The following is a 12,456-nucleotide window of genomic DNA, read 5'->3' as shown; positions in this document are numbered from 1 at the left end:
GGAGCATTGCTATGGTTTACCTGAGTTCAGAAGATCCACTGGACAAAGATGATTAAAGCCCATGAGTGAGTCATACACAAAGGAATATCACTAACTTTCTTATCTGGCCACCTTTGACAAACTCAGTCGGAATAGTCACAAGGTCTTCCAGTGTTAAGAGTTTGCTATTCCGTTCGCCCACGGGCAGCTGACTGCTGGGGGCTGAGCTTTAGAAAAGCCCAACAGCACGGCAATCCTTACAACAAAATTATCCATCGTCTCGCTAACAGCCATCGCTGGCAGTCCGTGAGCCATGAGATAGGTATGCACAGCTCTAAGAGAGGTAGATGCAATAAGTTGTATTTTAGGTTTGATTATATTTAGGCAATGTACCTCTGGCAAGATCCTATTTCAAGTCATAATTGCGACATGTCATGGTTCCTTTTTAATGCCTTGCAGCAACAATAGATAAACTATGCCTCTGGGATGCAAGTAAGACACAATAACAATCCTAACGTTACCGAGTGCTATATATTTGGAGAGGAGAAAATATTCAGCCATCCATATTCTACACAAAATTGCGTTATTTAAAATGTATAAATGGGAGAAAACTGATCTGAAACCTCCGGTAGAGAATTGGCAGTGACTTAAAAATGGTTATTAACTGAATCTGAAAAAAGCCCTGGCAGCTAAACGAGGGCGGCAATTCCTCACTGAACTGGGTACCTCTCCCGCTCGGACACGGGATGCTTGTTGCTTCTGAATATCTTTGAAATATTTGGCATTATCAAGCTAACGGCACTGGCTAAGTGAGCAGCATTCAAAGGGCATAACTAAGTGGCACAATTCCAAAACAGCAATTAAAAGGCGGAATGCTTGAAAAAGAACAATAAAAGAGGTTAATTCGTATCAGGGTCTGGCAATCTGCACAGGAAATACTGTCATTCCACAACGCACTCTCCCTTCATCCGCCTCTCCGTACCACGACCGCACGTTTATAACCTAGCATTCCTTCACATATAACACTGGACAAAAAATGCCTCAATTTATGGAAGAAGAACTTACAGTGCTATTTGTACGGTAAGCAGGAGCCTGGACAAACAGATGGGAAACAACGTAAGTAAACAGGCAGAGAAAAGAGAACCCAAACCTCATACCTTTTGACAAGTATATGGTTATACATTTTCCCTTGGCAGGAGGGCACAGAGATGCTCAAGAGTTAAGGAGGGAAATTAAAAATCCTAAATTTCTACCTGGGTCAGTACCTAGCAGTTTTCTAAAGAAAGACTCTTGCACTGACATTGGAAAGCTAATTTAGAAGGCACCTTTTTATCAGAAGGAAAGTTACAACATTTCAGCAAGGAGAGGCAAAAAGAGAATGAGAACAAAGATGTTCAGACGACAGGATGCCACAAGAAGGAGGAGAAAGAGGGGCCGGGCTATCTGCCAGGCTGAATCAAGAGCTGCTTCAACGCTTTCACTGCATTTGACCCACAGCATGCAACAACTGGCAAAAACGCCCCCAGATTCGAAGGGAAATCTAGCTAACGCCTGCCTGGGCTGGGCCATCCATCCTGCAGGCAGCTCGCCCTGGGGCTTGCTATTTTGAGAGATTAGAGAGGCCACATATCATTAATATTATAATAAATCTCAATATAGAGAAAGTCACCATCTCAAATGGTGCCGTGGTCCCCAGCACCTCCGTGTGCCGCTCAAAACAGCCAAAACAACCACTCTGGAAGAAAAAAATACAAGCTGAAGCCCAGGAAAGAGCCACCTTCCACTCTAAAATTTTGAAGGTAAAATGAACTGATGTACTTTGGGAGTGGAGACAAATAACTAAAGGCAACAACTACCTGGGAATAGAAGAGAGAGGACAAAATATATTGTAATTTAACTGATCAAAATATGCTGAAGAAGTGAGAGGCTTTAGGACAGGCAGAAAATAGCGAGAAGCCCTGCACAGCACTGGAGCTCTCTACTGAAAACATCTTTTGTTCTGAAGGCAGAAATGTGTATCAGCCTCTCAGACATATGGGCAGTTGTGCATTTATCCTGTTTATTTTACTACTCCTGTGCATCCTGCCTTGCCATCTGTTGGTAAGAATTTGGATGCCGAACCATAAGTCTGCGACATAATAAATACCAGTAAACAGAAATCTAAAATGAAGATAAGCACAAAGTAGTGTTTGGAAGCAGGACTGGTTTTTTGGTTTGATAGTATGATTTATTTCCCGAGATGAGTCTTGGCTCAGAAAACAGGGACCAGCAGGAAAAGGTCCAATTGAAGGGACAGATCTACGATGCCTTCTCTTATATTGGCTTCATATTGGCATAATTCCACCGCCTTCCTAGAAAGCAGTTAAATCTACGTAGGTGGAGAATCACACTTAATCCTGTCCCTCGAGGAAGACATGCTTAAACACAAAATATTGCATGTATAAAACATAAGTTGCAAGCAAAATACTCCAAACCCAGTTAAAGTAGTGTTCACACACCTTCTCTGAGCTGGGCAGCCCTTTCGCCGTGTCCCAGTTTCTCCACATCCTCTTTTCCCTTTTATTATTAGTACGAGAGGAAAGTGGGTGGGAAGGAAGCACAGTTACAGCCCCAGTCAGGCGCAGAAATATAAAAAAACTGGCCCCAAATCCGGCAGGAAACCTAGCGAAGCCCAGACCCACAAGCCCATCCACCCTCCTCCTCCTCCCTCTCCGCTTCCAGTCTGGGGATGCAGAAATTACCGCTCAGCTCTTTGGCACACAAACCACACCGACGCCAACTAAGCCTCTGGGTGCTGAGAGGTATCAATAACAGGCTCCAAATTACCCTCAGTACCTAAGTACTCCTACTGCCTCAGAAGAATTAAAAAAAGGAGATGAAAGCACTAGCCTCCCCTCCTACAGACCTTCTTGTTTTCTCTGTTTCTGCAAAGATACACATGGCTACAGCACGGAGATACAGATACACACCCCTTCCCCCCAGCTGTTTAAGGAGGTTTCATGTGTTTCGCACCTGGCAAGACTCTGAGCGAAGCTACGGGTTCGACAGCAGGATTTGGGCAGGAGTGGCGCAGAGTGACGCAGCGAACGGGACGGGATCCACTGGAGAAATAATTACTGTGTTGAAATCTTACAGGAACAAAAAAAAAATACATCGCCATATTTGCCTGCCTTACCAGTTTGCAGTGGCGAGGGTTAGTAGAGCTGCCAGAAGGCAGGGCAAGCGCTGCCGAGATGCAGCAGCTACGAGCTCCCGCCAGTATCTAAAAAGAGTAATAAAAGCCCACGGCAGAGGGTCAGTTAAAGGCAACGGCAGCTGGAAGAAGCCCAAAGACTACATTACATTACATTGCAAAGGTTCCCACGAACCCCAACATGGCTTACTGTGCCTCCAACAGATACTACCACAAATGCCATCTGTCAACCACCTACGACGTGCAGTATAATTATATACAGAATAAAAAAAGTAACCACCGCACAACACAGCCACAGGTATCCTATTCGTATAACCCAACGCAGCCTGGACTCTGTTCACAAAACACCTCTGAAACCTGGGTAAGAGTAACATTATCCAGATTACATCCTGTGCAGGCGGAGAAGCTTTACAGCTGGGTTACAGATGTGCTTGCCTTGGTTTAGAGCCTTCGGGGAGGATTGCGAATGCACAGCAAGTCTTTGGGCTCTAAGTTTTGCGTTGGGCTATCTGACATGCTGGGAGCCACAGAGGAAAAACTAAAACCCTCATGTGGCCTGACAGCTCCCTACTGGCTATAGAGTAGATCGAGTTCAAGAAAGCAAATTAATTCATTAAAGCAACATATATTCAGTCAATTAGCTTCAGATCCCTGTTTCATAGAGCATCTCCGGAAGAATGGATGTTTTGTTACATCAATACCGTCATTCGAGAGCCTCTGTTACAAACGTTCAAAGGGGCGCATTTAGGAGATCTGTGCTTTTTTTTTTAATTTGAGAAGATAACACCTCAACCCATCTTCTGCTGAGAGTTCCCCCCGCACAACATTTCTCAGTGTTTTAAAACAGGTTGTACTGTGGACAATATTTCGGAGAGATTGAACTCTGCATCCCTAAAGACTGCTGCAAATTCAGACACTCTCTCTAGCAAATGGAATGCTCTTGAAAAAAATTAACTTAAAAAGGCTGTCAAAAATCACTCCATCAATTGCTGACAAAACCACAGTGCTTCAAACACTGTTGCAAAGATGATGTTAGAGCTCTAAGAATTGCTTTTAAAAACAATGAGTGCAGCACGGGCGCTCTCTCAACAGCACGTGTTTCACCAAGGGAACGGCGATGGTATGAGCAGGATGTATGGAAAGACAGAATGAAACCATGGGCTGAATCTCAGAAAAGTCCTTCTCTAACGCGTTCACATCTCGTTTGAAAGATTCACGGATGCAAGTTCACTCTTCAGGACCTAGAATGCACACACAAATATGTGTATATTGCACAAGAAATGGGGCATGGCATACACAAGCAAGTTTTTCATAGCCGAGACACCCGTTTGTGGATTCTCCATTTGCAGCCACCTTCTTCCACAGATAGGCTCACACGCCTGTAAAAACCGGCCAGCTCTTCATGTGCCGGGGGATATAACCTCCAGGGCAGGTCATGTCTGATACTGAAGTGATAGAACATTTGCTCTTCGACAAATAAAACTTTGGCAATAGCATTTGAATATGAAGTCTGCATTGTGTTTAGTTCATTACAAATAGTGGTGGTGCTAGGACTTCATCGCACTGCTTTGAGAATACTAAGGAATATTCATTCTTTCTGGATGAGCCATGGATTTGCAGTAGTGATGGATGGCAGCCTTCCTTTATTTGCTTGCCTCAAACATTTGTATAAGCATTTTTATTTTGTTTTCAAGAGTCTCCATGGAAGCAGCGCATGCGCCTGTTGCAGTTCCCGTGTTTGTGCGCATTCATCCAAGCCGGAAGACTTGCAAATAATTGTGCAAATGTGCATTTGTGCAAGTTTTCAAGTCATAAATGATTTACTCGATCCTTCCTCCCAATTATAAATGTTCCGGCCGCCCAGTCAGGAAGGACACGTGGTTCCATGTGAATTAAATAACCAATCGCACCACTTGAAAAGTAAACGGCAAACAGGGAATACTGAAAGCAGTAGACACAATGGGTTCAAAGACGTTCATATGCTGAAGTGTTTAATAAAATACTCTTTGAATAAATTTAAATTACAAGTACATTACTTGATTTCATATCTTGATGTCACAGGGCCCGTAGAGCTCTCTATTGTGAGACGTTCTATTAACTTCAGCACGATTGTTCACCAAGATAAGCAGTTTCAGTGGATGAAGTGGTGTTTTTAAAACCTTTTTTTTTTTCTTCTAGGCGATTTTTTTATAGCACATCCTCCTTGTGACTAAGACAGTGCAACGCTTGCATACTTGTGCTGCACATTTACCATAGGAATAGGGGCTGCTGGAAAATGATGGTGGTTGAATCTCTCTCTCTCTCAGGTTAGCTCCACGAAAGGATTTTACGTAGGACACAGCATTTGCTGTGTTTGCAAGACTCTGGTCTGCACCGTCTTGACAGGGACCCACGGCTTGTGACAACTGCTGTAGCTCAAGTGCGGACGCGGGACGTAACACAGTCCCTCGAAATGGGGCTGATTTGCTCTTACTATTAATTTGCGGGTTGGGGTGCAGATCTCAGGGGTGGCCAGGGTGGCTGCGTGGGGACGTCATCAGAAACTTGTTACTCCAGTGGTAGTTTAACTTTAGCTGTCAAAGCTGCAGTTATCGTCGGTGCTGTGGCCCTGGAAAACCAAAAACCAGCTTTGCCAGGGAGCCCCTGGGCCGTTTTACTGCAGAGGCTCAGTCGAATAGCATCCGCTTCTGCCACACGCACATTCATACCGAGAATCATTTTAAACAGTTTCCTACCGAAGGCAATTACCTTGGATATAAGTTTTAAAAATCCACACAGAACTACTGCTATTGTCTAAAATCCACTCAACGAGCCTCCTACCTCCACCTTCGACAAACATGCTAAAAGAACAGAATTGGGATTGTACAGGCAAGGGTTTGACTGATGTATCATTAACACCACTTCTTGAGTGACTAAGCTCCATAGTAGTGTCGACTACTAGAACTGAAACATGATTTCATCCCCGAGACAACTGCAGCTCCGAACAAAGATAATATGCTGCCTCCCTAAACTGTGTCACTCCCGTTATCGTTACCGTGCTAATTTGTTGTAAAATGTTGTCCCGAAGAAGAAAAACAAGAGAACATTGAGGAACCCCTAATAATTTGGTTTTCCATTCTGTTTCAACAATTTTGTTTGACATCTTGGAACTGAGGAGACGGAACAGGTTACTGTTCAAAATCCAGCACACAGGTTGCTTTATGGATACGGTTGAGAAACATTTTCATGTAAAATGTCAACTGACCTGAAATTTACTCTGCAAAATGCTTTATTGGTGTCAAAAGCAATTTAAGAGGCTGTTCGAGGCATTTTTAGCTTTTGCACAGTTATGTCTTAGATTTGCCTTTTTGAGATAAGAGTGAAATGGTGCTTAAGACCATTAAAATAAATGAAGTCGGCTTTTATAATTATTGGTCCAAAACATAAAAAGAGATATAAAAATAGGTTTGAGCCAGAATATTTAATCACCTATAAAGACCTATAACTGAAATTATTTTCTTGCTCTGTGATCTCCTCAGATCTGCAACTGTTATGTTGATTTTACTAAAAGACCCATCCACTCCGAATGAGCGATGCCCTGAAACAATCAAGGGGGTGTTGTTTTAAATCAGCTTCTAGAAATGGTTTTATTATTTTATGAAACAAAGGAACCTTTCCACGTTGAAATCAAAGTCCCAGGAGGATATGGTTTAAAACATGAATAATTTAATGTATCTATAGATTTTATTTTACAAAGACAGAACATACTGAAAATGTAGGAGAGAATGTAGTCTCTGTTCCTCGTATCTGTGAACAGATGACAGCTTTCTCAATTTGTCCATTCTTAGCACACATTTGACAACTTTACATTTTGTAACTTTGTAATTTGATTATGAGCATTTGAATTTTGAGCAGAACAGCTCAATTGCCGTTGGACAGATGGGTCACACGAAATGCTTTTTAGTCCCCTGAATTGATGTGGATTCAAGGTTCACTTGCACACAACTGCGGGGTGCAATGTCTCAGCAAAACCTTTGCAAACAAAAGGTGCTCAGGAAGGCACAGGCGCTGCCCCGGTGATGCAACGAGAGCGGAGAGCAGCCGCATCCCTGGGCACTGTCTGCAACACTGCCCGTGCCTCACGACTTCACCGACTTCTCGGTTTTTTAAACAAAGTTCTTACTTAGGCTCAGTTTAAATCAAGGGGGAAATTCCACCAGTTTCAGTCAAAGCTGCACTTCATTTCTATCAATGAGATTCCTGGAAGACCATACGGAAATCCTGATGTGGGGAAAATCAGGGATTTCCCCTGGAGAATTTCTCCTAGACAGGCCCAGTCTAGCAGAGAAAGCTCAGCAACTCCCGCAAGACGCAAACAAACTTATTTTCCATGGAAAATGGAGACTGGAGACACTAGAACAAGCTCAGCGAAGATCACAAGATTCGGTCCAAGTGGAGGATGCTCAGCATCTCTCAAGCAAACTCAGGAGCTCTCAGACGCAAGCCCTCATTTTCCAGGTGTCATAAAAGCCCGTACCGAGAATTAGATTTCCTTTAGGAGTTATAATGCCAAGCATTATTATTACCCGTAAACCTCCACATCTCAGTAATTCTTTCTCTCTTTATTGCCTAAAAATATTTTCTTGTCCTACAGCTATTCCATGTACATATACTACTACTAGGTAGCAAATCCAATATTTCAAGAGAAAAATGATGTTACACTGGAGCCTTAAATTGTTAGCAGAAGCTGCGAACAGAGGTGAGGATGAGGTGCTTCTACCATGCCATAGTCTTTCCTGGGGAGAAAAGACCCCTCCGAATACAGCTGCTAGCCTCTGAACTATAGCTGGGCTCGTCCGGGCTGAGCTATCTGTCAGTTAGAATAAACCAGGAAACCAGATTTGTAAAGTCCATGTGTGCTAAGTTGTGTGGATGGAATTAGGCACACTGAAGCCGATACGCGAAGTGCGTTACGGTGCTCCAGCGTACCCCCACGAGCCACAAAGCAGCTCAGCAAAAGTCAACAGCTTTCCTCTACGCTCTCCCTTTTACCCAGCATCGCTGAGGCTCTGTTGGCTGTCTGCATGGTGAGGGGGTTCAGAGCCCCATGGCCCCAGCCCCCGCTGCCAGCGCCTGCCCGTGGTGTGTGTCCCTTTCCTGGCGATGTGCTGATTTCCCACGGTCAGAGCTCCGCGCACTCGGCTGACAGATGTTGTTTCCCATCTGGGCTTTCCGATCTGCTATACCAAATCCTCTAAACACCCATGTGTTTCTTTGTCCTGGTAGTTACCCGCCGCGCCTTCTCTACAACTCCATTTTCAGAGAGGAAGCCACATGTTTGGCCTCCGTGCGGAACGGGGTGTCCTGCTACCCATCCCGGCCACTAAAGCACCTATCTTTTTATTGTTAATATTATTCCGCCCGACCCTTGGGCTGCATTAAGTAACTCTGAGTCCACACTGAAGCACTTGAACAGTGGCAACATCTTCAACCAGGTTCCCGGTGTCTCTGTCCGAGGGTAGACAGGGAGGAACGTGGGTTTCTGCTGTCCTGCCCGAGAGCTGCGGCTGAGCCCCAAAGCCCCTGAGGCCACAGCCCCGGGGGGTCCCCAGCCCCCAACGCTGGTGGACTCGGATGCGCCTCGAAAAGCCCCGAACCCACCAGGAGCCCCCAGAGCCCTGAAGCACCGGGGGCGGGGGGGAGGACACCGCGGAGCGAGGTCGCCCCCCTGGGCAGAGCTCCCCCGGGCAGAGCTCCGCATCCCGCCGCCCGGTTCCCATGGCAATCTCGGAGATGCCGGTTGCCACGGTAACGCCATCCTCCTCCTCGGCCGTGTCCGAGGCAGCGGCGCGGCTCCGGCTCCGGCTGGGCTCTGCCCGGCGGCTCCGGGCGCGCAGCCGGTTTCCCCCGGGAAGTTGCTTCCCCCGCCCCCGCCCCCGGTACCTTCGAGGCAGCAGATCCTCCAGAGCCCCGAGTGCGTGAGATCGCCCCGCGCCCGCCGCGGCGGCCCCTGCGCCTCGTCCGCCGTGATGTTGGTGCCGTTGCAGATGTGGGCGCTGGAGTAGAGCCAGTAGTCGGTGCCGATGGCGATGGCCATGAGGCTGAAGGCGGCGAAGGCGCCCACCGTGGTCAGCAGCATCTGGACGCCACGGTCACACCACACCATGGTGCTTCATAGTCCCCCGCACGGGCGCGGGGGGCCGCACGACACCGCCCGGCAGCCGCCGCCGCCCGCGGGAGGCAGCCGAGTCACGGGGCGGGGGGCGGAGGCGGCGGCGGGGGCGCGGCGGCCGGGGGGGGGGGGTTCGGGAAGCGGGGGGGAGCCGCCTGCCGCCGCCGCGGGGCCGGGCTCCGCCGCCAGCCGCGCCCCGCCGCACCGCCCCGGCCGCGGGAGGGCGGGGCGGACCCCCGTGAGGGGGGGACACGCGGAGCGGGGCGCCCCCCGACGCGCCGGCAGCCCCCGCATCGCTTTGTTCGTTGGCGCTGGGTGCCGGCGGCGGGAGGGGCGATGGCCGCGTCCGAAGCGGCAACTTGCCGGGGGGGTGTGAAGGTGTGAGCGGAGCCCGGCCAGAATTTGTCGGGAGATGGGGAGGGTGTCGCCCACCTGCTGGGTACAAAGCTCTGCACCGCCACTGCTGTCTCCGGGGTGGGGTGCCCACACCTTCCTCCTGCTGCTCTGGAAATCAGCCCAGAAACGGTGCCAAACGCAGTGGGGCCAAAGTCCTGCAACCCCCAGGGGAGCGTGCGTGGCCAGGGAGCCACCGCGCAGCCAACGCGGGGGTTCGGCCGCGATTTCCTCCTGCAGCTCACCCCGCCATCAGTTAGGCAAGGAGGTTGCGGGCAACCATTGGGGTTGCTGGTTTTCTCCTGTTTGGAAGGGGATGGAGAGAATCAAGCACTTGAAAATATTTTCCTTTGGAAAACCAAGGGGAGAACTATCTACACCATTTATTATCGTGTTACCCTGGCTTCCACCCCTGGCTCTCATCACTGCGAGTTGACAAGTCAGTCCTGCCTTCACCTCATCCGAGTGACAAGCCGGATGAATGGGAAGCCTCCCTGATCAGCTAATGCATCCGTGTGGAGGGAACGTGGCAGCGCACCAGTTTTATGTACATGAATTAGGGAGTGGGAGGACAAGAGCTACAAACCTGGAGAGTTACAGCGCTCTTCCCGAGCGGTGCGTGGATGGCTGCAGGTGCCTGTGTGACTCCACCGCTCCACATACCGGCGCAGGGATGCTGTTCAGCTGCTCGTCCTTTTCGTGGCAACTGGGAAAGCAAAAAACAAATACAAGTTAAAAGCTGGTCTTTATTTCACAGAGATCTCGGCAAATTGCTCAGACTGAAGCCTGTAAACACAGAAGGGCTCCAAAGTGAGATGCTTGGGCTCAAGCGCGTAAATTATGTTTTTCTTTTCAGTTGTAGTTTGTGGCTCTACCAGCGCCTTTCCAAAATCACCGCCTAAATGAGTGTCTCCATCGGGCAGGGATGAATGAAGTCAGGTAAACTCAAAAGCAGAGTGAAGCCTCGTTCAGAAAAACTGGATCAGGCATTTAAGTTTAATGAGGTTCAACAAACTTCTCATTTAAAATATATGTTTGTACCTCTGGGCTTTGGGGGTTTGGACAGAGTGGGGAAATGAGATACTGAAACACCAGGAGAGAAGCTATTTCCATAGCTTTTTAAACCTATCGAGCCTTAATTAATATTATTTATTTGTATTACGGTATTGCCTGTGAGAGCTGCTCATGGCTGGCTCTCCACGGCGAGGAGCAGGGCAAGGGCTGAACGGGCGGCAGCCGGGGCCGGGTTCCCACTCGGCACAGAAATATCCCAGTGCTCCCAGCACAGACGTGCAACGAGACAGCGTGAGTCGCGGTGGGTTCGGTGGGTTCTCAGCAGCCTCCACCAGCAGAAAGGGGACACACAACTGCAGGGTTTTCCGTGGGCCGGGAGCCACCAGCCCTGCGGCAACCCTCCCGTCCCATTGATTGCGCGAGGTAACACTACGTTAACGGAATTTAGTAATAAAATCTCTCGCTCCTCTTCCTCCCCCCACATTTTTGCAAAGAAAACAGCCGTTTCTACTGCCCTGTGAAAAACAACTCGGGCTCCTAAAGGGTTACGGAGAAGCATCCAAGGCAGAGAATCATTTTCTGCCCAAGCTATCTTCTTTAGTTTAAAAATGTTCTCTATTCTTTTGGCATGCATGAAGTAGATTGTGGGAGAGCTAATATTATATTCCACTACTGAAAGCTGGTGGAGTATTTTACATTGATGTCTGGCTCTAGTGATTTTCTAAGGATTTTGAATTCATTAAATCCAACCATTGAATAATCTCCATTCGTGGCGGAAGGCAGGCAAAAGTGCTTACGCTCCTCAATAGCGAAAAAGCATGTAGTCTTTTCTTAAACGTGAAAGCTATCCGACCCGCTGTATGTAGCGGAGGTTGCCCATCGTGTAACCTTTGATGTGCAGACTTTGCCTGCGACACAGCCCTATCGTCCTGCCGTGTAAAGCAGCCTTGGCAGGGTGTTCTGCGCTGCAGCAGCATCCTCCGTCCTCAGTCGGAATTAAGAGCCCATTGTTCCAAGCGCAGAGCAGAGACAGAAGCTCTGGGCAAAGAGAAGAGAAAGCCCCACGGCTTCTCCCTGCGGTTCAGCCCCCTGCCCCAGACGGCACCGTGCAAGGGCGAGTGCCCAAACCCATTTTTTACACTGGAGAAACGGAAGCTCGAGACAGAATTGTTTTGATTCGTGGATGATGATATTCAAAGCTTTAAATGAAACCCTGTGCCTGATCATTTTATTTCTAAACTGAGTAACAGTTACTTTGGAGATGAACCTTCAGCTTTAACTGAATTTAGTGAGAACTGTCACTAAGAGAATCCTGCCCCAGAGACACCACCGGTATCAGAAGAAAACTGCAAGATGTTACCATGTAGCATTACTGCTTCTGCTGCTAAGTGTCAAATCGTTGACTTTAGTAGATTAGGCTTTTAAAAAAAAATAAAATCTATCCCTTAGAAAAATAACAGTAGAATTTCACTAAAAGAAACTTTTGGAAATTGCTCAAGAAAAACTCAAGAGAGTTCTTTCTCAGAATGAAAACGATCACTTCAATTAAATAAAGCTTTTGATGTAGATACAGTCCAACCATCATCAAAGCCTGGAACAGACAGAGAGTTCATCCTCCCTTGTCCTTTCTCAGCTTTTATCTCTATGCACGTGAGAATAAATTTTAGCATCTAGGAATGTCCTAAAGCTGTAAGGACATCTATATAATTGACTATTGTCATCTCCT

At 47.7% G+C, this 12,456-nt stretch overlaps 1 protein-coding gene across 1 annotated transcript in view; it reads right to left on the bottom strand.

The window, feature by feature from the left end:
* CACNG4 (calcium voltage-gated channel auxiliary subunit gamma 4) overlaps positions 1–9,349 on the bottom strand; it is a 43,391-nt gene extending 34,042 nt beyond the window's left edge. Inside the window, exon 1 of the mRNA XM_054221194.1 lies at positions 9,095–9,349. Coding sequence (XP_054077169.1) covers positions 9,095–9,317 — 223 coding nt within the window. The 5' untranslated portion in view covers positions 9,318–9,349. The remainder of the gene's footprint in view (positions 1–9,094) is intronic.
* Positions 9,350–12,456: the final 3,107 nt, after the last annotated feature.

This window comes from Rissa tridactyla, chromosome 15 (genome assembly GCF_028500815.1).
Source record: "Rissa tridactyla isolate bRisTri1 chromosome 15, bRisTri1.patW.cur.20221130, whole genome shotgun sequence".
Taxonomy (NCBI): Eukaryota; Metazoa; Chordata; class Aves; order Charadriiformes; family Laridae; genus Rissa; species Rissa tridactyla.
This window is presented reverse-complemented; position numbering and strand designations above follow the sequence as displayed.